Source organism: Scatophagus argus, chromosome 18 (assembly GCF_020382885.2).
Source record: "Scatophagus argus isolate fScaArg1 chromosome 18, fScaArg1.pri, whole genome shotgun sequence".
NCBI lineage: Eukaryota > Metazoa > Chordata > Actinopteri > Scatophagidae > Scatophagus > Scatophagus argus.
Genome location: NC_058510.1, coordinates 2,643,335 through 2,666,624, shown reverse-complemented (window position 1 = coordinate 2,666,624; position 23,290 = coordinate 2,643,335). Strand labels below are relative to the sequence as shown.

General features: G+C 43.1%; 1 protein-coding gene across 6 annotated transcripts in view; it reads right to left on the bottom strand.

Moving 5' to 3' along the window:
* phldb2b (pleckstrin homology-like domain, family B, member 2b) overlaps positions 1 to 23,290 on the bottom strand; it is a 36,779-nt gene that overhangs the window by 13,072 nt on the left and 417 nt on the right. For 4 of the 6 annotated variants that reach the window (XM_046371621.1, XM_046371622.1, XM_046371623.1 and 1 more), the window contains exons 2-9: positions 16,693 to 16,749; positions 16,394 to 16,517; positions 14,668 to 14,766; positions 13,747 to 13,830; positions 7,107 to 7,226; positions 4,889 to 5,073; positions 3,319 to 4,545; positions 181 to 564 (exon numbers count right to left, since the gene is read on the bottom strand). In XM_046371621.1, coding sequence (XP_046227577.1) covers positions 181 to 564; positions 3,319 to 4,545; positions 4,889 to 5,073; positions 7,107 to 7,226; positions 13,747 to 13,830; positions 14,668 to 14,766; positions 16,394 to 16,517; positions 16,693 to 16,749 — 2,280 coding nt within the window. Of the gene's footprint in view, positions 1 to 180; positions 565 to 3,318; positions 4,546 to 4,888; positions 5,074 to 7,106; positions 7,227 to 11,294; positions 13,302 to 13,746; positions 13,831 to 14,667; positions 14,767 to 15,169; positions 15,191 to 16,393; positions 16,520 to 16,692; positions 16,750 to 23,290 lie in introns of those variants that run through there. The other 2 variants (XM_046371624.1, XM_046371627.1) reach the window with 2 other exon arrangements.

Here is a 23,290-nt window from a genome sequence, read left to right as displayed (position 1 = left end):
TATGACATGTTCAGCTCTGGTCATGAATAGGATCATAAGGTGAGATCATTTTGGTTTGAAACTTCACTACACTTTACATTCTTATTAAACAAAAAAGGTTCTGTGCACACGAATGTTTCATACATCTCAGTGTATATAAAAGTGTTAAAGTGAGTGTGCGTAACGCCCTGTCTTTTGTACCTCAATGGTCCTCTGTGTGCGTGGAGAGGGTGAAGGGGCGAAGCTTCGTAGACTGACAGCAGGTGATTCTGCCCTGTTGTCTCGGTGACCACTGCTACGCCTCTGTCGTACCTGTAGCTCGTCATCATAGAAACCATTCTCTGATGCAGCGGAGGCCGTGTGCCCGTTCCCCATCGTTCCATTGACAGCAGAAGAGTCCGAAAAGACCGATGGTATGTCGTCGTCGTCGTCGTCATCGTTCAGCTGAAGCTTCTCAAGCTCCTGGTTGATCTTTTGGAGATCCGCCACGGCTGAAGTGGGACTTGTGGTAACGTCACCTTCGTCTCTCTCAGCCCGGCCCAGCTCTGAGCACAGAGACAAGATGGTCTCCAGCCGCTGTCGCTCCTGAGAGGCACATACAGGTGTAGGAGTTAAAGCATGTGCGGTAGTGTTATATTTGTTAGCAGGTTGTAATAATTTTACTTTAGAAACAGGCAAACCTTCATACGACAACCTTGAGTAAAAAGCCAAAAAAGACCCCACAATTTTAGTCTAAATTCAGTCCAGTCAGCCCACTGCCTCTTAGACACAATCACAGTATAACCTAATGCAATTAAATAACAGATATTTTTTATAAAGTCATACAACACTGAATATACCACACTATTACAAGATGACATATCCGATAGACGATGAACAAATCAGCCATTTCAGACTTTACTTTAAGTTACATAAATGCACAAGTAAAACCGTTCATGTTCATTACTATAGAGAAACGGTCGCAACAGGACAGCTAGTCTATTGTTTTTCATCATGAAATCAAACATTTAGTGCTCTGATTACCTGGGGAAGCATCACAGAAGTCAGTCTCTCTATCTAAATTGTTCTTGTTTAGTCCAAAATACTCCCAGTACTATCTTCAATTTAGTATATCACATAGTTAAACAGTTTGGTACAGGAAGATCATTTCCTCTCACTGGGAATCCCTGAAGCAAGAGATCCACTTTCCACAGTTGTGCCTGACCGTACACAGTTTTATGGGTAGCTATGGTGGCTGCAGGGAGTCAAAACACCCTCCCTTATAGGTTCAGCAGTAACTCCTCTGGGAGGGAGAAGTGTGTAATCTACACAGCATGCCTGTGTGAGCCATTTTGGAGACGGCGAGGAGGTTAGGATAAAAAGAATGAGGGACAGCGGAGTGTGTGCATTTGTGCGTGTGTGTGAGTGAGCAAGAGACACTGTGGGGGTGCCTAATGAGACGGTGAACAGCTGTCAAATACAATCGGAAATGTGCACGGGAACAGGCCATGACTCCGAACCCAGGAATGTGTCTGTGCGTATAGCCACTAAGGAAACAAGACGTCTGAATCAAGTGAAGCTCAGACGGAGACATTACAGAGCTTCACATACATTACGCTATTTTAGAAATGAAATATAAAAGGTTGTTTATTCAAATTAATATAATTAATTAATGACTGTGCAAATTGTTTGCCAGTGGAATAAGCCTTTGTGTGTGTGAACCCACACAAATAAACATACACCCACCACTTAAAGTGCGTAATGTGAACCAGGAGCTGAGGCAAAGCACGCTTGTGTCACTTTGTCACCTTGTTCTATTCTAACGCACACAAGCCTGTGTGGAGCTCTTAAAGTAACCAGTTGTCAATGAGAGAGAGAGAGAGAGAGAGAGACATACATTGAGGCGAGGATAGAAGAACAAAGAGAAAGATAGGGACAAACCCAGAGATGGGAAAACGATGGGAGAGAGTGTCAGGGAGCAGGGAGAGAGCAATATGAGGTGGTGCTTTGTACGGACACGTAACAAACAAAAAGAGGAGCACTGGAATTGAAATATTCCAATCTCTATACTATAATTAATACTTCTCTTACTTCTTTACAGTTCATTTTAATCCATATTCCACATTATTTACAATACAAAGCTATTTTGCTAAATTCCAATTTGTAAATATCTATGTGTTCCTCCTCCTTTTGTGACTGGTAACATTCCCAAGCTATTTATGCACACAACCTAATACCAAATTGCCATGGATAAAATGCAGACTCCCTGTACTGCCACTAGAGGGCACACAAAGTCAAGCCAAGGCTTTCCTGAACTCGAAACTCAGAGGTGCTGCCTGTGTGCCAGTGTTTCATTATCTATTATTCCAAATGTATTCAAAAGTAAGAATCATTTACCGAATTTCATTTTACCAATTTAGCAAAGACAATAAAGAATTGGTGGTAAATCAAAAGCAACACTGCTGTGGTTAAATAAAAATTTCATGTTGACACTGGTCAGAGCAGAAGATGCTCGTTCACAATATTCCATCCTGCAAATGTAACTACAATCCCAAATATCTGGAGGGTAGCTGAAGGCCTCTGTGAAGCTTGTGCTACAGTTTGGTTTGTAAATCATCCAGAAAACCATTTCTCACAGTCAGACCAGCAGTTCACTTTGCAGAATACGGCTATGTGAAAGAGAGAGAAAAATGCAGAGAGAAGGATTGTGGGATTGTGAGTAGAGCTGTCATTATGTTGAGCATCTGTGTGTTTGTCCACCTGCTATACTGCAACTCTGCTCTCTAATCTTCTGGGTTTCTTAAACCCACATCTAACTGATGTGCTCTGTGGCTTTTCAGTGGTCCGAACCACACTGGGCGGACCTCCAGAGGATTGACATACACATGCACCACAAACACACAGAAACACGCAATCCAAGCGCTGGGTTAAGAATAGCCTTGTTAGTATGGGCTATCTGCCAGTGCCATCTGTGTAATGGTCAACCTCACTTTCTCTATGTGTGTTTGCATGTGTGTGTGTGTGTGTGTCATTCCTAAACTCATTCCATTTCTCTTTATGTGACGTGTGCATGTGAATGCAACACAACAATCTTCCACTCATATTTAAACTTGCATCCCTGTCAGCTTTCAGTAATCTTAATAGCAGCAAACGATTCACCTGTCACCAACCTGCTCATCTGTAAGCTCAGCTAATTTACACATGACACTAAGAGATGTGGTGTGATCATGTTAACATTCATACTGTGTCATCTGATAGAATAATGACATGTTGCCATTATTTGAAACAGCACACACCAAATCAATACTGATGCCTGCTGTTTAAATAGTGAAACCCACATGTGCCAACAAACTCACTCACCAGTCTCTCGACCTCCTGCTCACGAAGTCTCTCCTCCTTTTGGCGGTGGTGGTAGTCGGTCAGTTCCTCCTTTCCACTCAGTGAGCTGATGCTCCCCCTTCTTTCCCTGAAACCTCCTGGTGGGGTCACCCCTGCCTTTCCAAATGACTGCCTCCTCTCACCCAACCCCATCCCAGGTTCCAGCCCCGCCTTCCCAAACGAAGATCTCCTCTCTCCAAGTCCAAGTCCCTGGGCACCACCGAGTTCTACGCCTACCCCTCGCCTCTCCCTCTCCCCCAAATACAGCTCCATCCCTGGGGAGACTCCACGGCTCGTCAGCTGATCCAGTTCTGGAGGGCTGGAACTTGTGGAGCTGATGGAGCCCACAGAGCTGGTGGAGGTCAGGCTGAGTTTTTTGGCCACACGAGGAGAAGAAGAACCTCCTGCTCTGGACGGAATGGTCACATCAGGTGGAGCAGCGGTGGAAGAGATGGAGGAGGTGGTAGAGGACAAGTTCTTAGGGGTGGAGAGGCAGATAGAAACAACACCTTCTCCCTGAGTTTGGATCCTGTTGGATGAAAGCTGGGTGGAGTTGCTAGAGTTGTGGCTGAGGTCGGAGCTGGCACTCTGGCTGTTGTTGTAATGGTCTTTGCTAAATTTGTAACCCCCAGCAACATCGGATCGCCGTGGGGGCAGCGTTGACAAAGCCAGGACTCCGTTGTTGTCACGAGGAGATGGAGAGGGGCAGAGGCGTGGCAGCGAGCGGCTGTGCCCTCCTCCCAGCATCCCACTCAGCGAGCCTGCTGAGTATTTCCTGGCTCGACTGCTGGGCAATGCCTCTTGGTTGCCATAGCTACGGCGGCCAAGACGGGGGCTTGACGGCATGCTGGCCGCACCTCCTGCTGATGGAGAGCGGGATGAGTTAGAGGAGGGAGGAAGAGAGAGGAGGAAGCTACTGCTACCATCAACAGAAACGGAGGAGCCTCCGCCATTCCACGTCGACAGTAAAGTAGAGGAGCCTGAGTTGTGCAGCCGTCGGCTATCGCTTACACCGAGGCCGTCCTGGTTGCGACCGAAGGAGGCGCGAGAGGCCAGAGAAGAGGAAGGATCGGATCGTCGTCCAGAGGAAACAGCAGGAGCAGATTTCAAAGACACGGGAGGACGATCTGAGCCATAGAAACGCCTTGCCTGTTCCTGATAGGCTGATGAGGATGTGGCAGGGCTTGTGATAGGTGTGGTCGGGGGAGACTGACAATAAAAAAAAATATATATTACAAGTAGAAAAAAAATGGCATCTTATCAAATAACATCTAATGCACATAAAATATGACAGAGGTAGATGGAGAGATATGCAGAATGGTGAGGCTTCTTGTTACGTTTTGTCAGAGAAACTAGATTAAAGAGCAAATCTTGAATACTGTAGTAGCCCAGAATAATGAGTAAAGCCTGGTTAGCCATGTTCAGGACCCACACTCACACACAGCCCAGGACACACATTCAGGCCAACCAGAAGACTGTTAGAAAACCCTGTTAGGGCATGATGTAGAAAGCAGTATCATAAATCCCGAAGAGGAGCTAAATAATGGCTGACTTGTGTCACGCTGAAGTAGGAGGGGTTGGCATTCCCGTTGGCTCTCAGGCTGTTCTCCAGGGCAATCTTCTTGCGCTGCAGGGTGTCCATCAAGTCCCGCAGCTCAGAGGCCGATCGCATGCCCCTCGCATTGCTGGTGCCGCCTACCACCGAGTGGCTATAGTCACTGCTGAACTTCAGGTAGTCTGGAGGTGGGAGAACAAAAATGGAAAAGACATTAAGTGGAAAACACAGGGAAGTATAGATACAAAACACAAGTGAAAATTCATGAGAAACAGGGAGATGTTACAACAAGGAAAACAGAATTTTAAGATAAATGTGGGTAAAGAGAGGACAACAATGGGACAGGGATAAATAATATAGAAGTAGTAGAAGCTTTCTGTTTAGCTTGTAGAAAGCTGAGAAAAAAATACTAGAAAGAGGGAGAGAAGGCAAAAAGGGAGGGGCAAAAAGAAATAACTGGTGGTAGAAGAGAGAATGAGAGAGAGGGAGGTTGTGTATGTACCTGAAGCTGCAGCTATTCATAACCGGGGTCCTTGGCAGGACAAACCCAAGCCAAACAATCCACAACTGGCAGCAAATCACCCAGAATAGGCTTCAACTCTCACACTCACTCACACACACACACTGCATGCAAATACACCCTCACACAAAACCATCCATTAGATCCAAGACAATTTAACCCTAACTTGAGCTCAGCTCCACAGAGTAGGATTTTGGGAAATGAAAAAGACCACATAATATTCTTGAATACCCTCAAGAGGCCCCCCCCCCGCCCTTCCTAAAGCCTCTGATTTAAAGCAGTTTCAGCAGCGAGGGGGTCTTCTTTCCAAACCTCAGCTGAGTCAGTTTTTACTTCCTTCCTGCAAAATCTTACCATAACAAATGAGCCAAGAACTATTTTTTGCTTGGTACAATAGTGCTGAAGTCTACTCAAGAGTTTTTTGCATAAAAACACTAGCTCCAGTTTCTGCAGAATTTCAAAAATAAACCACTCTAAAGAGTATCCTGTCATCAAAAACACAGGTAAAAACACTTAGGCAGGAGAAAGCAACATGTGAGAAACATGCCTTGTTTTCTTTTATCCATCTGTGGCTTTATGTGGAAAAGAAGCTGTTACAATGTTCAAGCGTAGACCACCCAGTGTTTAACTGTCACACACGCCCACACACATGCTCAAAAGCTTTCCAACCATGAGCCCGTCTGAGAGGAACACGCAAAATGTGTATGCTCCATATGCTGAGAGTGCACATATGTGTTAAAGAACTTCAGCACAAGTGAGAATACTCAGCTACTACTGCTTTGTTGCACTGTGAGAGAAACTTCACAGCACACGTCACAGCTGAATATAAGCCTGTGCGAAAAAATATCGAACCTTACATGGTGGAGAGAAATGGGGCAGAAAATTAAAGACATCATAAGATCCAGAAACACAGAGAGGGAGAGGGAGAGAGAGAGAGAGACAGACACACACATGCAGGGTGTTTGTGTCCATACATGGGCAGATTTATACCCGAGGCCTGGCGTGCATCAGCTCTGACTTTTCCTTTGTATGCCCGGCTTGTTTTACTTCAAGTGGGAGTCTTCACTATAGGTGTACACATCAAGAGTGTGAGTCTTGGCAATGAGGACGATAACGGTCAAGATTTTGGCTGCCTGCTATGGAGAGTTTTGCTAAGTGTGCATGTGTGAGAGAGAGATGGAAGTCATTTTTATGAAGACATCAGTGAAGCTGGAGGAGAGAGGAAAGCATTCCTTACACCTAGGAGTTTAAAGAGTAAAGATTACACACACATGATCAATCATGAAAAAGACCAGCTGTAATAAGAGGCACCAGATTATAAAAAGACACCAATATGCTTCGAATTTAAATTTTAGCATATGTGCGACAGTGAAAGCTTATGTTTAGGAGAGACATATGAGAGCCCTGAAAGGAATACCTGCCCCCACCAAAATCTCACACACCTGTCTGGGTCATGATCCCTGACAGCAGATAGGAGCAAATATTTTTCATCAGGAAAAAGCTGATGAAAAACTACAGCTGGAGAATAGGTGAAAAGCACACAGAAGAGGGAGGGAGGGAATGGGGGAGGCAGAGGAGGAGATGGTGCTGTGGCAGAACAAAAGCAGAGAGGAGGAACAAAGGGAAAAAAAGGACAGGGATCAAGTGCAGTTCAGGGGTCAGGGAAGGGGTTTATCACCCCTCCTGTTTGTGTACCTGTGTTGTAGGCTAAAGCAGACACAGGGCTCTTTTGTGGAAGCATGCTCTTCATTCTGCTGGCCTCCTCAGGATGGTTGAACCGGAAGAAATAGGACTTACCCAGACACAGGGAATAACCTGGAGAGAAGAAACACAGACGCAGAATTTATTAGCAAAAATACAACTAATACATACTGCGATAAACCTACGCCATGGTGACACAAATCTGCAAATTGATACGAGCCTGGGATATTTATTCACAGCTAGACACACACTTGCACAAGCTCGTGCACAGCCGGACCGCTCCAGACCACAGTGTTTGCTCTGGCCATCAATTAGGCTGAGAAGGCCATGTATTAAACAAGATGTCAGGGTCACAACCTCTGTTAATACACACAGTCAGCCACAGCTGTCCAAATATCTCAGAAGGGAAGGGAGAGAGACAGCAGTGCTGCTGACACACACACACACACACAGGACATCTGATGCAGGAAAAGAAATGAACACACTGATGCACACTTTGAGGAGTGGACAGAGGACAGAAAATCACAAGAAGACCAACTGACTGGAAAAACAAGACTTCTCTCATTTGTCTTCTGATGTGCACATTCTCCTCTGATTCTTTTGCTCCCTCCGTTCCTTCATCCCTGAGGGTAGAAGGTTCACACAAGCATTACAGTAAACCCCCACAGTGTTAGCGTGTGTGTAAAAGGCTAAAAAAGCACCTCCTTAATAGCTCCATTACAGTTACATCAGATTCCTTGGACCTGAATTCAGACGGAGCCGCTGAGGCAAGAGGGGGATAGCGAGAGAGCGAATGGAAAAAGACCGAATGGAAAAATGTCAAAACTGTTTTTCTTTATTCCCCCTTTTCTCATTCTCATCTCTCTTTCCCCCTTTCCCAGTCTCACAAACATCTCCTCTGAAAAGTCATCCTAATAGCCAAATTGGAGATTATGACTTATCTAAAAGGGGTCATATCTGTCTAGACACTGCCTTTGAGTGCTGAGAGAGCTATTTAGCCTTCAAAGCTGTAATTTCTCAACACAGGGGGAGACCAGAGTGCAGTCGTGAGGTGGAGCTAACACCACACATGAAAACACTGGTATAAGAAGTGTTTAGTCTACACAGCTGGATTCTGAACTTCTCAAACACACACTCGTGTAAACACAATCTTGCAGGTTTGGGCTCAAACTGCGAAGCAGTGGCATCATGACAGAGAGATCAAAAGGTGGGTGTCTTCTGGGTAAAAGGAGAGAAAAATACACACACACACAGGTCACCATGAAGGTTAGTATGAGAAAGATGTAATAATATGTGCTCCTCACTGCCAGAAGTGAGTAACGTGTGTTACTCACATCTGTTTTCTGTGTGTTCAAAACAGTGAGTGTATTCTGTGTGTATGTGGTAACATGTCCTGTAACAGTGTCTGCTTAATGACTCACAGTAACTCTCAGTATTTAGCACAACAGCAAACACACACACTTGTAAAAATCTCATTTTCTACCCTCAAGAGCCTCACCATGTGCCACCTTTAAAGAGCAGGGTAAAGTGTGTCGCCCTGATTTGTTCACCCACCCCTCCCCTCTTCTTCATTTCCTCTCAGGGCTTCTTAGCTAACAAATAACTACCAGCTAATCCTCTCCTCCTTCCTATCTTCACCATCAACAAATACTTGCAGAATTTGTGTGTGTGTTGACAGAGAAAAAGAAGCAAAGACAGAGAAATTCGGTGTTTTAACCGTCTGTTAGGAAGCTGCCACCATCAGTTGATTAACTGACTTGTAGGTCAAAAAAAGAAAATAAAAAAAACAACCGATTGCCAGCTATATTGACCATCAAATTGTTTCAGTTGATTTCAAACATTTGCTGGTTCCAGCTTCTTAAATGTTAGGATTTTCTGCTTTACTTTCTTGTTTTTGATAGAAGATGAACTTTGGGCTTTTGGCTGAGCAGCAGTCTGATAACAGCTGGGAAACCGTGACATTTTATAGACTAAATGATTAAAAGTGAAATAGCAAATACTTGTGAGAGATAAAAGCTGATAATTCATATTCCTCTCCCTCAGTTGTTACGGTTGCAGTCAACCTTTTCCTCCTGCATCTGCCACATCCAATCAAAATAGCTTAACGTTAATGTAAGTCTTCTGCTCTAAATAACCAGCACACAAACACAAGCCCACTCCCCTCTGCACACAAACTTATTTGTTAAATCTCTTTCACATGTTTACTTCTTTAAATTGACTTTGCCTCCTATGTCGAGGCTTGCGCCCACAAGACACACTTACACACACGCGCAGACCATCTCCAACAACAACAGAACTGGAAATCAGTCTGTATATACATTTATAGCATAATTTAAAGTTTGCGATCTACAAAGTCAGACCTCAGAGTCTTTGAGGACACAGATGTAGGAGCTATATCACGTCTGGAGCCAATTTCTGTTCCCATGTAGATCTGAGTGAACCCAAACTACACTCTTACCACAGTGTTATGGAAGGGGAAACTCAAAACTGTTTCTATGTTTAGTTAACATAAGTGCAGGAATTGCCATATTGAGACCATTTAGTTAGAATGAAAAATAAACCAATTACAAGGATCCCATGTCAGTGAAATTCACTCACCTGCTACCTAGTCAGACCCACCATTTATCTTATCAAAATGTCTACAACATTTGAAAAACTGCTTGCTTTTAAATTGTTGCTGTGATCCATAAAATCTGCATGGCACCTAACTAAAGTTGAATTTACTCAATCGTGAAAAGATGCATACACACACACACACACAGATCCCAGTGGGAGTGTTAATTGGCCTCAAAACCACAAAATAACCCTCTCTGGGACAAAACGGTCCAGCAGTAACATCATAAAAAAACAGACTGGACTTTCTCAAGGGAGATGGTGCAGATTAGTTCAGTCATTCACTCTCACTTACTTTCTCTCTCTCTCTCTCTCTCTCTCTCTCTCTCTCTCTCTCTCTCTCTCTCTCACACACACACACACACACACAAAATCTGGCTCCTCACCAGAGGGTCAGCAGGTATCGTTTCTCTGCTCTATCTCAAATCTCATCTACAAAGCATCAACCCCCAGCTCACCTCTGAAGATTACAGGCTTGGGTATTGGCTATTATCAATCAGAAAAAAAGAGAGAAAGATATACACAGTTATCTGGCTTTTACTGCAAGATTGTTTGTCTTTTACATTTTTTAAAAAAGCCCAAATGTGCTGGAGGCAGGCAAACAAAGACCTGTGGACACAATAACATGCAGGACAATGAAGCAGGTTTTGTTTTCAGGTGTCAGGTATCCTGACCACCGCGCCTGTCCTCATAGCCATGGGCTCCTTTCTGTTCCATGCACTCACACCTTGTCTGTGAACTTGCCAGCTAATCTATGAGCCCGAGGCATGCACACCAAAGTTACCTACTTCTACAGGTGCAGACAATATGCTAAAACAAACAGCTTGTGATGGAACACTTCCAACATTTGGCTAAGCGAATCGGGGGTTGGACTGCACTGATTCAGCACTGATTCACACCTGCACTCCTGCTGAAACAATAAGGCACGTGAAGCTGTGCTTTACAGTCTTTTAGCCTTTGTTAAAAGCCAAATGGCCAAATGTTCAAAAATAAACATCAGTTTAGTGATTTCATCCCAATGCATCATTATTTCCATTGATCTGTGACAGATGGTATTTAGGCTTGTATTTATGGTGATTTCCGTTGCAGCCAATCAGAAGGGCTTTATTCTTTTTAAGCAAAATCAATAACATCAACTGAGGAACAAATGTTGTTTACGACTGGCTGGTAAAAGCAGCCTACTCTGCTCATTTGAAAGTCAAATAAACAAACACATCGGCTGATGGCGAACTTTGCCCCGTCTGTGAGGAAAAGTGTTGATGAAACACAAAAGGAGGCAGCCAAAGACCACCGGATTGAAGATGAATCGGCCATCACTGGCATCGGTGTCAGTGAGAGAAGTGAAGCCTGAGAGCTTTTCAAAATACTAACATACAGACAGATAGCATGCAAGATTATCTCCAGAGACACAACAGATGCGAGATGTTAAATACTAATTCATTCAAGAAAAAAATAGCAGGTATTAGAAAGCAGCTCAAATACAGCGCATTTAAGCAAAGCTAAAGGTGTCCCAACAAACGTAAAGCTACTTTTTTAAAAAGAGCTAGCTAACAAAGGTCCGTTACAAACCTTCTGAGTCCCATTCAGTGAGTTCTTATCGCGACAAGAAAAAACTATTTTCTGCCTTTAAACGTTTGACTAATTATCATGACAAGAACTTCTCGGAAAGCTAAAAACCTCCTGCTCTATCTAACGTTACACTCCGGCCGGGTCCCTGCGTTGATGCCTGCCTCCTCCTCCTCTTGGCGTCTTGACTGTGTGGAAGAAAAGTTGCTTGATTTACCATCCACAAGTCTGAGTCCTGGACTGTACCATCCTTCGGTAAAAACAGGGGCAAGAGAATCGAGATTTACGAGAGCAAACGATTTTAAATGCTTACAGTAAACACGATATCGCTATTGTAGGTTTATAGCTTTCAATGGTAATATTATGCGAAAACTACAAGCGTACGAAATTTAAAAAAACATTTGTGGATTAACCGCTTATAACGCCATTACCCCTCTCTGGAGTTGGTAGGTTCAAAGGCCATTAGACGGTGAGGTATTTGGTAGACGCCCCCTCGGCGTTTCTTTGTCTACCTACCTACTTTCTTTCTCGTCTCTTACATACCTTGGACCAGTTTAAACCCAAACCAGGTGTACTGTAAAGACTGACTAATATACGTTCTAAAACCGGTGGTTTTATCCCACTTAAATGACAGCCTAAATAATTAAGGAGTAAATTTGAGAAATTCCCCACTAAGAGACTAATAAAGGCCTATCTTATCTGAAACAGATTGACTTCTGAGACAAACAACGATAAAGAAAGGGTAAAAATTAGATAAAGGTTATGCTGACTGGCTAAAGACAAAGTGGAAGAATTTGGACAGGAAAGATAACACTGCAAAGCAAACGAGACAAAAATCTCCGATATTTTGAACCCCCAGCCTAAGTTAGGAGTCTCTCTCCAAGTCTTTGTCATCTGCAAACATTTTCTAGACAAGATGAACCCACAGCTGCTACTAGAGATAGAGAGAGGGAATGCTGTGTTCAGCAGCAAGATTTGCATCTGCTTCAGACCAGGGTGGATGCACCCTGATTCCATTCAAATGTGAGCGGACGTGCGGAGATGGATGTTATTATGCTGTTGATTGTATTACTACTCAACATGGCACCTCCAGCTGTTCTGGTGAGTTAGGAGTGACACCAACGTGATTCCAGGTCAAGCTCAGGATTCCCAAATACAGAACAGATCACTTCCTAAACATAGCTAATCATCTCCAGACTGCCCCACAGTGTGTATGTGTGTGTGTGTCTCTGTGTGTGTGTGTGTTTGTGGTTGCGGTTAACTCAGCCGAGGCTAATGGATATTCTCTCTCTCTCTCTCTGTCTCTCCATGATTTTCCAAACTGTGCCCTTTTGACTTTCTTAAATTGCTTTTTCTCTTTCAGTCCTTCTCTCCACCCCTGCTTATTCACAATGTCCTCGCCTCGTGTGTGTAATCACAACAAAACATTGTCAATATTTGAATCAGCCAGGCACAGCGGGAAGATAAGTCAGGTTTGTCAATGTTTAACTCAAAATGGTCAGGCCACACAGGACACAATGAAAAGGAGAAAAGCGTACGCAGAAAGGATGGACATGCATGTTGTATAAAAAAGGACGAGTGAAAAGTCTTGGCTTTTAAACTGAAGTCCAGTTCCCCCAGCTTAAGCTATTAAGGGGAGAAAAATGAAACATAAAAGTGTAAACAGTTGCAGAAGGAAACCCTGGTGAATCTGCCAGAGCTCTGAAGACGGGAGTTTGGGAGAAGAGAGAAGAACGACAGACTAGAGATAAACAGACCAGGACTTTGGCAGACAGAGAAGAGAAACAGACACGTGGGCAGGAGTGGACACCAAGATAAGGGAAGAAATACAGTAGAATTTGTGAAACTACTCTGTGTGTGTGTGTGTGTGTGAGAGAGAGAGAGAGAAACTTATCTGTAGTTTACTACAACCGAATTCGATGAGTAGTGTTTCCTCTACAGTTGCTGGAAGCTGTGACTCACAAGTAGCTCGCTGATCCAAACCACGACAAATTAAACCAAACCAGAGGTGCACACAAGAGCACTACATCATTCAAAACACACACACACACACACACACACACAAACATGTGGAAATGCTCACGCACACAGACATTTATGTGAAAACACACACAGGCACACATACTGTACACCCCATCGTTTCCATGCAAAACATCAGCACAGTGTTAACTGTACCCATATGACTCACACACACATATATGATACACACTCCGAAAGGAATGCAAGTTAACCGAACCACAACCTAACCCCGCTCGCTCACACACACATAAGTTATGAAATACTGAAAATGAACTCACTCCATGCAATTAAGTCAACTTTCACTCCATTTCTTTTACTGACCAGTAGATGGCGATAAATCAAAGCTTGTGTGTGAAACACCTGATGTGCAGGCAAACCGAGCTACAGCATGTGTGAGTGCGTGTGTGTGCGTGTGTGTGCTGTGTGCATATCTCACCCTGTGTGAGTGGTGTGGGCACGGTGACCTGTACTCCATCCAGACTGCAGAGGTGACCACAGGGGTCCAGGGTCACCACCCCTCCTGTGTTATCAGTAATGATGAGAAAGTGCACAGGATCAGGATGCTTCCAGTCCAAAGTATTCACTATTACAGTTTCACAGCAAAGCAAAACAGCAAAGATTTACTCAATTATTCCCCTGCTGAAAGATGACTCCTCGTGTTTTAAGCACAACATGCCTATAAAATCATTTGTATCTTTACTAAGAGGCTTTGATCTGAATGCTTTGTGTAGTAATTACACATGCTGCCTCCCAACAGGAACAAAAACAACCTCAAGAATGTAATCAACCACTCAGCTTTTCCCCGCTTCGTCAAAGATAATTTTCTTTCATTTATACGTTCCACTGACAATGTCCTGAAAGATATTTGGCTTAATAGTTCACTCAATCCCATATTTATCTTCAAACATTATTTTCTTTGAAACAAATAAAAGATCATGCCAGTGTAATGTGGTAACTGTAACCGATTAAGTTGAAGCTTTTATTACAATAATCCTCTCAAAACAAGACTAAAGACTCTTAAGTGTTTTGCTTTCTGTGATGGTATTCAGCAAACCATCTTGTTATAACGTTTTCAAAGGTTGCAGTCTGACTTCACTGACAGATTTGCTTTCAGTAGACTCAGTAGCTTTTTTTCAATAAAAGCAAGATTTTAAGATTATACATTAATCTAAGACTAAAAGGCTTGTTGATTAAAGGAGGAGTCATTGGCCCTCGCACATTTAACAAAGTCAAGATGTAAACTTGGTAGCAAGCGTAAGACAAACTTGCCAGTACTTTAATGAGAATGCTGGTACAGGAAATACACAAGCCTGACAATATTATGAATTCATTTTGGAGGAAGTGAACTGACGTTAACCTTCATTGCTGATGAGACAATGCTCTGCCTCGATCCCAGGCCCCTGGATAGTGATGTCTTGAGGAACCGCGGCGTCTTCGCGGCCTATGCGGGTCACCCCTGGAACATCAAGCAATGCACACGTGATCATCAGCAGCAGAGTGTGTCAGCCACTGTGCAGCTCTGCATGTCTCTGTGGACAGCTGACGACTAAAAGAAAACCATTTTACAAGTGCTTTAGAACCATACGGGTGGTCTGTGAACCACACTTTAAAGGGCTACTTCAGTGTTTTGAATTTTAACAGGGTTTTTCTTCTTCCATAGACACATTTTGGAGACAAATGGGTCCTCAGTTCTCCTCATATGACTTGTTCACATTGTTGGCATTTCTGATGGAGGGGCGCACAAGCTGGAAGATTGTGAAAGTGTGTGGCAATGTGGTGGCAGTTACACAAAGAAAAGTAATGGTGTGAAACATGAAGCATAACAATGGAGACTTTTATCTTTTTGGACTTAGACTTACCTATCATCATCATCACTTACCCTGAAAAGAGAAACCAATCAGTTTATCTGCTTTCATGTCGAGGTATGGTTTGCCGCAATTAATAATTTTGCACACTGGCTGCGATGAATAAAACCATTCACTCAAAAGCCAGTGCAGTTTTTTACTGTGCTGTTCTCCGTGTGGAATCAAAACAAAAAGTGTCTGTCTCTCTGCATAATGAGAGCTTTGTGATGCACACAGGACATGCTAACTCTGCATGTGTATGTGAAAGCCACCAGTGTTTTCCCACTAAGGACAGATGCTCAATAACTTAAATGCTTTGGCTCCAGTGTCAGTCAGTTTGCATTAGTGTTCTATCTACTGTCTGCAGGCTATTGAAAGCACATCACTCACTTTATCATGTTGTAGATCTTTCTGTCTTTGCTCACATCTCTCCGCTATCATGTTTGGCCAAGTAAGTGGAATAATAATAAAACTATGGCGCCTGTGGCTTGCTGATCTGATGAGTGAATGAATGTGAATGCGTGTGTGTGTGCATGAGAGAGAGAGAGAGAGAAAGGGGGAGTGTGACTCAGGGAGAAGGAGTGCAAGACACCTGTGGATATCTGATGGTAGAGAGACTATAAATAACTATAATTACACCACCATTAGGTCATACACACAGTGCATAATTTGTTCCAGCATTTGCAGGACATAATTTGTATGAACATTCTCAGGAATAAAGTGCATTTCACTTAAATGGAATGGGTGCAGTGTTGTCCTCTTTGCACTGTTAACGGTGGGTTTAGTCTGTGCACTAACCAATAAGTGGGATAACTTTCATCCCCAGTGACAATTCAGAATCAGAATCAGAATCAGAATTCCTTTATTAATCCCTGGAGGGAAATTCTTGTACAATTAAAGATAAATAATCAGGGATGTGGATGTAGTAACTTGTATAAATGCTCAGTCCTGTGGGAGGAAGTCGTGTTGGCTCCTTGTCTTGACTTACTGCGACCCAGCTAAAGTTTCCCCTATCACACATTTCCACCTCTGCCGTTACCATGGAAACGAAGTGATAGGTGGTCTAGGGGGAGGGCAAAAAAAAGTGGAGAAACAGAGTGGGGAAGAAACAAAGCAGTGAGGGCAGGATGTGGATGGGAGGCAGGTCCACGAGGGAAGACGAATCGTTATTGTATGGCCTGGTAATCCCAAACCGTGGAGTATGTGTTTCTCTGCTGCACGTGTGTGTGAGTGTGTTACCTTCTTTCAGTGGCAGCACGGTGATGGCCACACTCAGCCTACCGCTGCCCAGGCTCACCAGATGAGGAGTGGCTGTCTGGACCTTCAGTCCCTTCCCCGTGTCAATCAGGTCCAGAGGCGGAGACTACAACCACAAGTCCAAGCGGAAAGGTCATTTTCACACGTACTTTAATTAGTATTCTTTTAGAAAAAGTTGACTCTTAACACACTCAGCAGAATGATAATTTATTTTGTGTTTATCTGCTCCTTTACCTTTATATAAATACCGTACCATAACGTGCTCGTGTGTGTTCTCTCACCTTGGATTCACCTGGAGACATCTGATCTGACTCAGGCTGGAACATCATCTCAGAGTCCTGCAGTAAAGAAAGAAACAACTACACATATAAATATTTATTCGTTTTATGTTCGATCTTAAATGTTTTTATATTCAGTGTATTATTGTTTTCGAGTATTTCACATTATTTTATATGCACTCAAGTCTCCCTTCAAAATGTGATCTAATTGTTGATGGGACTTGATTGATTAAATAAAGTTTACATTAGAAAACACACTAGTGAAAAACACAACTGCTTATGTTCTCTATGGGAGTGTGTACATACATCCAATAACACACATATCCCACACATGTACACAAACATTATACAGCCAACAGTCTAATTTATACACATCTGCACTTACTAGTATCTTCATGCACATAGCTACACACACACACACACACAAAGATGAAAAACTGTCCATTGCACGCCACGCTGGTACCACATAAGAGGAACTCTTCGTGTGAAAGTGTTCCAAGGGGAAAATACCACTTGGGAGGAAGAAAATACACACACACACACACACACACACACAGAAGTTGATAGAAATGCTCCATGAAAACAGAGTTCCCACGACTTGTTATGGTCTGCTGTCAAACTGTGTGCGTGTGTGTGTGTGTGTGTGAGCCAAATGCCAGCTGTGTCCATCAGTTGCATGACTGCCACGCCACTGAGAGCAAGATACTATCTGGATATCTATTCCAGATTGCCCTGAAATTGGTACAGACATTCATGATGTCCAGATGAGAGTTCCCAGTATTTTGACCTCTCATCTAGAGCCACTGAGGGGCTAACTTTAAGTTTGCACACAAAGATGATGATGAAAGCCCATTCATTCAGGCACCCCAGAATAAGAGCCTTTCCAACAGTCGCATTTAGAAGAGTCCATAAGCTTTCCTTTCTCTTGCTACAGGTGAAGAAGATAAGATAAAATAACATAAACCTTTATTAGTCCCGCAGTGGGGAAACTGTCAGTGTCAGGACTGATCCATGTAATCCAAAAGGCGGATTGTCCCAAGAAAATGAAACAATTTGATCGGAGTATTTTTCATAAGCATCCACTTCAGGACAAACCTCAGGATCGTAAAATCATATGCATAGCTTGTTTCATCAAACGCATCGCAGGGTGTAATAAAGATTTCAGCCTGTAGGGGCTTCATGTTGACAAAAATCGAGTCAAAATATATTGAGGGTTGGAATAAGCAAGTAGGAAGCATTGAGATGCAAAAATCAAAACAAAATCAAAATGCCTCAAAGATATATACGTGTGTGTGTGTGTGTGTGTGTATGTGCGAGTAATCACACTTGCATCCAGTGCCAAGGACAACCCCTGCTGCACCCTACAAATCCATACAGGAAAACAGTCTATTTGTGTGCGTACACACACATTCAAACACACAAAGACAAGCACACACACCCAGACTGGATGAGTGAAATGCTTCTCACCAAAGCAGAGGTGATTACAGTATATGGGAAACCACCACAACCACATGTCCTTTCCACTTTCTGTCATCTCCTCCCTCCCTTCCTCTTCTCCCTCCTTGTTACACTCCCCTTCCTCCATGTTGTCCTGTAATAATCCTGTAACAATATACATTATCCTCGGCACACAGTTCACACCATCTTATTTGTTTTCAATACTTTTCCCTTCCTTTCTTCGAACGGGATTTCCAAATCTTCAGTCTCTACATTTCCTTCTCTTCCTCCTGTCTTCTCCTTTTCCTTTCTTAATCTCACCTTCCTCTCTTTTCCTTTCTTCCCTCCAATCACCAGCAGAGGAAGTGCAAATCAAAGACAGCTCCACACCACTTCCTCTAATTCAGCGCCAGCTTCCTGTCTGAGCTCACTTCCTTTGCCGCTTTGACACCCTTATTGCTTTCAAACACACTCTCTCTTACACAGATTTCCTTGTAGGACATTTCAGCCACAAACCCAAACCCTAACCCTAACCTGAACCAATCCACTTCTCACCTTAAACTCCCAACCCTAACCAGGACTTCAGAAATGAAGTTTGGCCGCAGTGGGATTCCAACAAAGTTGTTTGTGCCAGAAAATGACTCCAGTAGGTAACAGAACCACGAACACACACGCACACACACAGAGCTGCTATTCTTCAACCTTTGTAACCCTTATGCATTGACAAACATCCACAAATAAGGTCACACATCAGCTCTTTTTGTTATCACTTGAAGATAGAAGGCCCCACATTCCATTGATTTTTTTCAGCTCTGGTGTAGACAAAGCAAACACACGGTGTATGATGGCAACATCAGCTGGACTGCAATGGAGGTCAAAGAAAATTTTCAAAGTTGAGAGAGACTATTTTGATTCTAAGGACAAGACTATTCTCTTCTTTGTATACTTCCTCCTCCTTCTTCCTTCCTGTATGTGCTTTCCCAGCTCCTTCCACCATAACATATACACACAAAGTTCACTTTCATTTACTCGTCGTTCCTCGTCAGCGTCTCTCTGCTGCCCTTTGCTTTCCCCCTCAGCCCCCCTGTCACCAGGTGAGCTCCAGTCTGGGCAGGTCAAGGCAAGTCTTGTTGTGCTCTAGTTTAAGCAGAGCGGTGAAGTGTGTCAACCCCCACCTCCTTATTCTAGGCTTCAGATTTCATCTTTGGTATCCTGACTGGTCTCCACAATCTCTAAACACCAAAGCCGATGCTATCAGAGTCTCTCGTCTACTGGTAGGTTTACAGGTTAAGAGAAGCTTTATGATGTACTTGGGAAGGCCTTTACTGTTATTTTCCTTGCCTTTAAAACTACTCTAATCAATATCTTAATACTGATTTAAGATGAAATGACTGTATAATATGAAAGGAATTACTTGCTGCATTTACCCAGAAAGAATTATCACTCAGCTCTACAGCTCTTAGAATCTTTCAGCTCACTGGCAACAAGTAGCTGTTTCAATATTTTTTAAAATATTTGATAAACGTACTGAAAGCTACCCGCCCTGAGTGCCTGTACCTGAGGTACATCATTGCTCCAGTCCGTACTAACATTTCCATCCAACCATCCGTTGTAGTACGTGATTGTCAAAAGCAGTCGGAATGATGCCGATGTTAGGTTTATTTTTTCATTTTTGAGATTATGCTATTATAGAAAAGCTGTTACAGATAAAATGAATAGTACATTAAACACAGAATAGACCACTGATGATTGTACATGATCCTTGAAAAAATTAAAAACGAGATACAACTCTGAACTCTCTGTCCCTATTTTGTCAGGATATTTTCTGTGACAAAGTAGTCTGGGACATACAGGTGATCAAGAAGTAACATATGAGGCAAACTGAGGGAAAGTAAACTTCCAGCACAAACTAACTCCTGGAATGGAATGATGTGAAAGACTGGGAGGGTTTCCAAAGGTAATTCTTTCCATTTATGGGAAGGTTGACCAGTGGGAAAATATCTTAAACATGCAGCCCTGACCTACTTTTGATACTAACTTTATTCTGAAACCTGGTGTGCTAAACCTGAACTAGCATTTTAAATAACCGAAGACGAGCTAAAACATCTTAAAACACAGCGTTTTTAAAATCACAAGGACACGAGAAGAGGGAAGTAAGTGCACACGGACGATTCCTCTCTTTGATCCCATCTGCAGAACAGCTGAGTCTCCCCAAAATTTGCCCTGCATCTGGATACAGAGACGGAGCCAGAGAGAAGGACAGAGAAATATCGGGTGACGGGAGAAGAGAGAGTGATGGAAGATGGAAGAAAGTACCCATAAAAGTAGAAGAACGCGTCCTGCACTCTCAGGCTGTTTCGTCTCATCCTTTTGTTGTCTTCACCCTCCGCTTTCATCCCTCTGTTGAGTCTCTTCTCTTTTTGTGTTTCCTGTGCATCTGTTTTGTCTTTCTCTCTGGTTCAGTTACCATCTGCATTATTGTTTCTGTCTGTTTCTCATAACCACATCTCAGGACAATCCAGCTGTCGCTAATGTCGCTGATTTAGAGCAGATGTTTTTAGTGCACTAGTTGGAATGGTTGAGTCGTTGCATGTGCCTGCTTTTGTACTACAAAACTCTGGCTAAATCCGAAATATGGCTGTTTTTAGATTAAATAATAATCAAATAATTAAACATTTTGGTCTGTAACTGTGCATACTGAATTCCGTCACTTGAAATATTTGATCATTCAAGATATTGTGGGTATCTTAGAGTTGTTAGCTGAGTCTAGTAACATAAAGGTACAACGCCTTCTTCTTCCTTCTCACCTCTGTCCACCTATGTGTTAGTATTACCTGTATATTATTTGCAACACCCCCCCGTCCCCCCCTCCCCACCTGGTTTCCTCTTTCACACTCTTGACCTGGCTCACCTGTCATATCTCTCTTCTCTTTTGTCTGATTCTTCTTCTCCTCTCTGTCTTTGTCTCCCTCTTTCTCCATCCCTCTGTCTCTCTCTCTAACATCCCCTCCCCTTGCATTCCAGCATTAGCCTTTCCTCCTCCCACCTGACAAAGCCAGCATTGTATCACAGATGCTGTTTAATATGGAGTCCGTCTCCTTGCGTCCCTCTGGGGTCGTCTTCCTCCCTCCTCTTCACTGCACTGTGTTTTGTGTGCAGTAGCGTCTTTGACAGAACTTTAATTAGCTTGAGAAATGTCTTATGCATGCACACACTGGATGCCAACATTTTCATGCGTGTGTGTTTTTTTGCGAAAACTAAAAGCTGATTAACACAACCTGACCTTGAAACCCTTGCAGAAACACAACAAACATCCACCAGCATTGTTCTCCAGCTCTCTCACGCTCCTCGTCTCTTTTTTTTTCATTTACCGAAAAGCTAGATGGCTACAGGAAATAAAGTCAATTGTTATTGCAGCTGACTAAAAGTAGGAGGAAATCTAAGCTGAATTTCGATAAAGGGTGTGTGTCTTTGGAAAAGCCCAGATTACCTTCACTGCCATACGCAGGGGATCAACTGATGTTTAGGTTTCTGAGGGGCCGGATATGACAGAGAGACGGGGAGGGACAGTGATTTGTTAGAGGGACATATAACCCATATTGGTAACATTGCTTTCAGAGAGAACTGAACTGTGACAGCTGGAGAGAAAAAGGGAAAGCAGAAAGACGGACTTTGAGATAATAAGAGAGACCCTTTGAGTGCGAGTAGGAGACGGAGGGACGAAGGAAGAATCCAGAGATGAAGGAAAGAGCTTGCAATGCAAGCCTCCACCTCAAGTCCACATTGTTCAAAACTCTGTGTGTTGCGTATTCTTGCTGCATTCCACTCTCGAGGGACAGACAACACCTCCATGCAGCCCAAAACATCTTCTTCTTTTACCTTTTCCAGCTGACGTGCACAACAAACACATAAACAGAACAGACTCTGGAAGGGAGGCTGAAATAAAATGACCCTCTGCACAGTGGGGAAAAAAGAGTTTTATCAAGTGCTGCAGTCTGGTTGCTATGTGTCATCTTCATGTTTTCAGTCTGGTAACTGACCGATGACAGCGGTGTGTCCTCACATCAACTGTGTCCTCCTGGTTTCCACATCATGGCCACAGCCAGCTTGACAGGAATAATGATTTTAACGTTAACTTAGCATTCTGATTGCAGTTATTGCCGTAATAAAGTAATACTCTCTGTGGTGAGGTAGTATTCTAAAAGACACAGATGCATTGCTCTCTGGGTAAAGTGCTGCGGCTGGACAAATCCACAACCTATTAATTCAACCCATTAATTACACTTGAACACTATGCCATAATATGCACCGCAGAACTTGTTTCCACACAACCGACAGGGCCAGCTCCACATGCAGGCCGAGGCTGGGTCTCACTCACATGCCAGCACACAAAGTCCCAGTCTGATGCTGATGACTTTAGATTCTGTGTCCCTCTAAACATCCACAAGCTTCAGTTTAGACGTTAACTCAGAAAAGCTGATCCACATACGACTGAAACGACATCACTCATTAAAACTCAGTGGTGTGTTGATGGTTTGGCCGTGGAGGAAGTGTTCAGATGGTTTAAGTAAAAGTAGACAAAAAACACACCTTGAAAATACTTCACTACAAGTAAAAGTCCCACATTCAAAACCTAAAAAACTGAGCTGAAAGTATGTGAATATTAACAGTATCAGAAGTAGAAGTACTCATTATGGTCAGAATTTATTATGCCTTATGACTTTCCCCCTCTGAACTGCAGTGGAGCAGAGCTACAAAACAGCTTAAAGTGGAAGTGGGTTACTCAAGTACCTCTAATTTGTACATAAGTACAGTACTTGAGTGAATGCACCTGGTCACTTACCACCACTGTGTTGGGTTGACGGAGTAACTGGTCGTGATCGCTGTACCCATAATGTTTACACTACAGTGTCAGAGTTTAGAGGGCAAACGATTCATAAATTTAATAAAATATTACAATGTCATTAAAATATTTCCTCTTTGGATCATCGGCAGTCATTTGCCTTTCTATTTTTCTATTTGCCTTTCCTTTTCTCTTGGGTTTACCGGAGATTTTACATCCGCAGACCAAAAAGAAATAAAAAAAACTCCCTGCACTTCACCAGCTGAGAACGAAATCCGGGATTAAAGCGGGATAAGATTTAGTTTGTCGTTAAACAGCTCA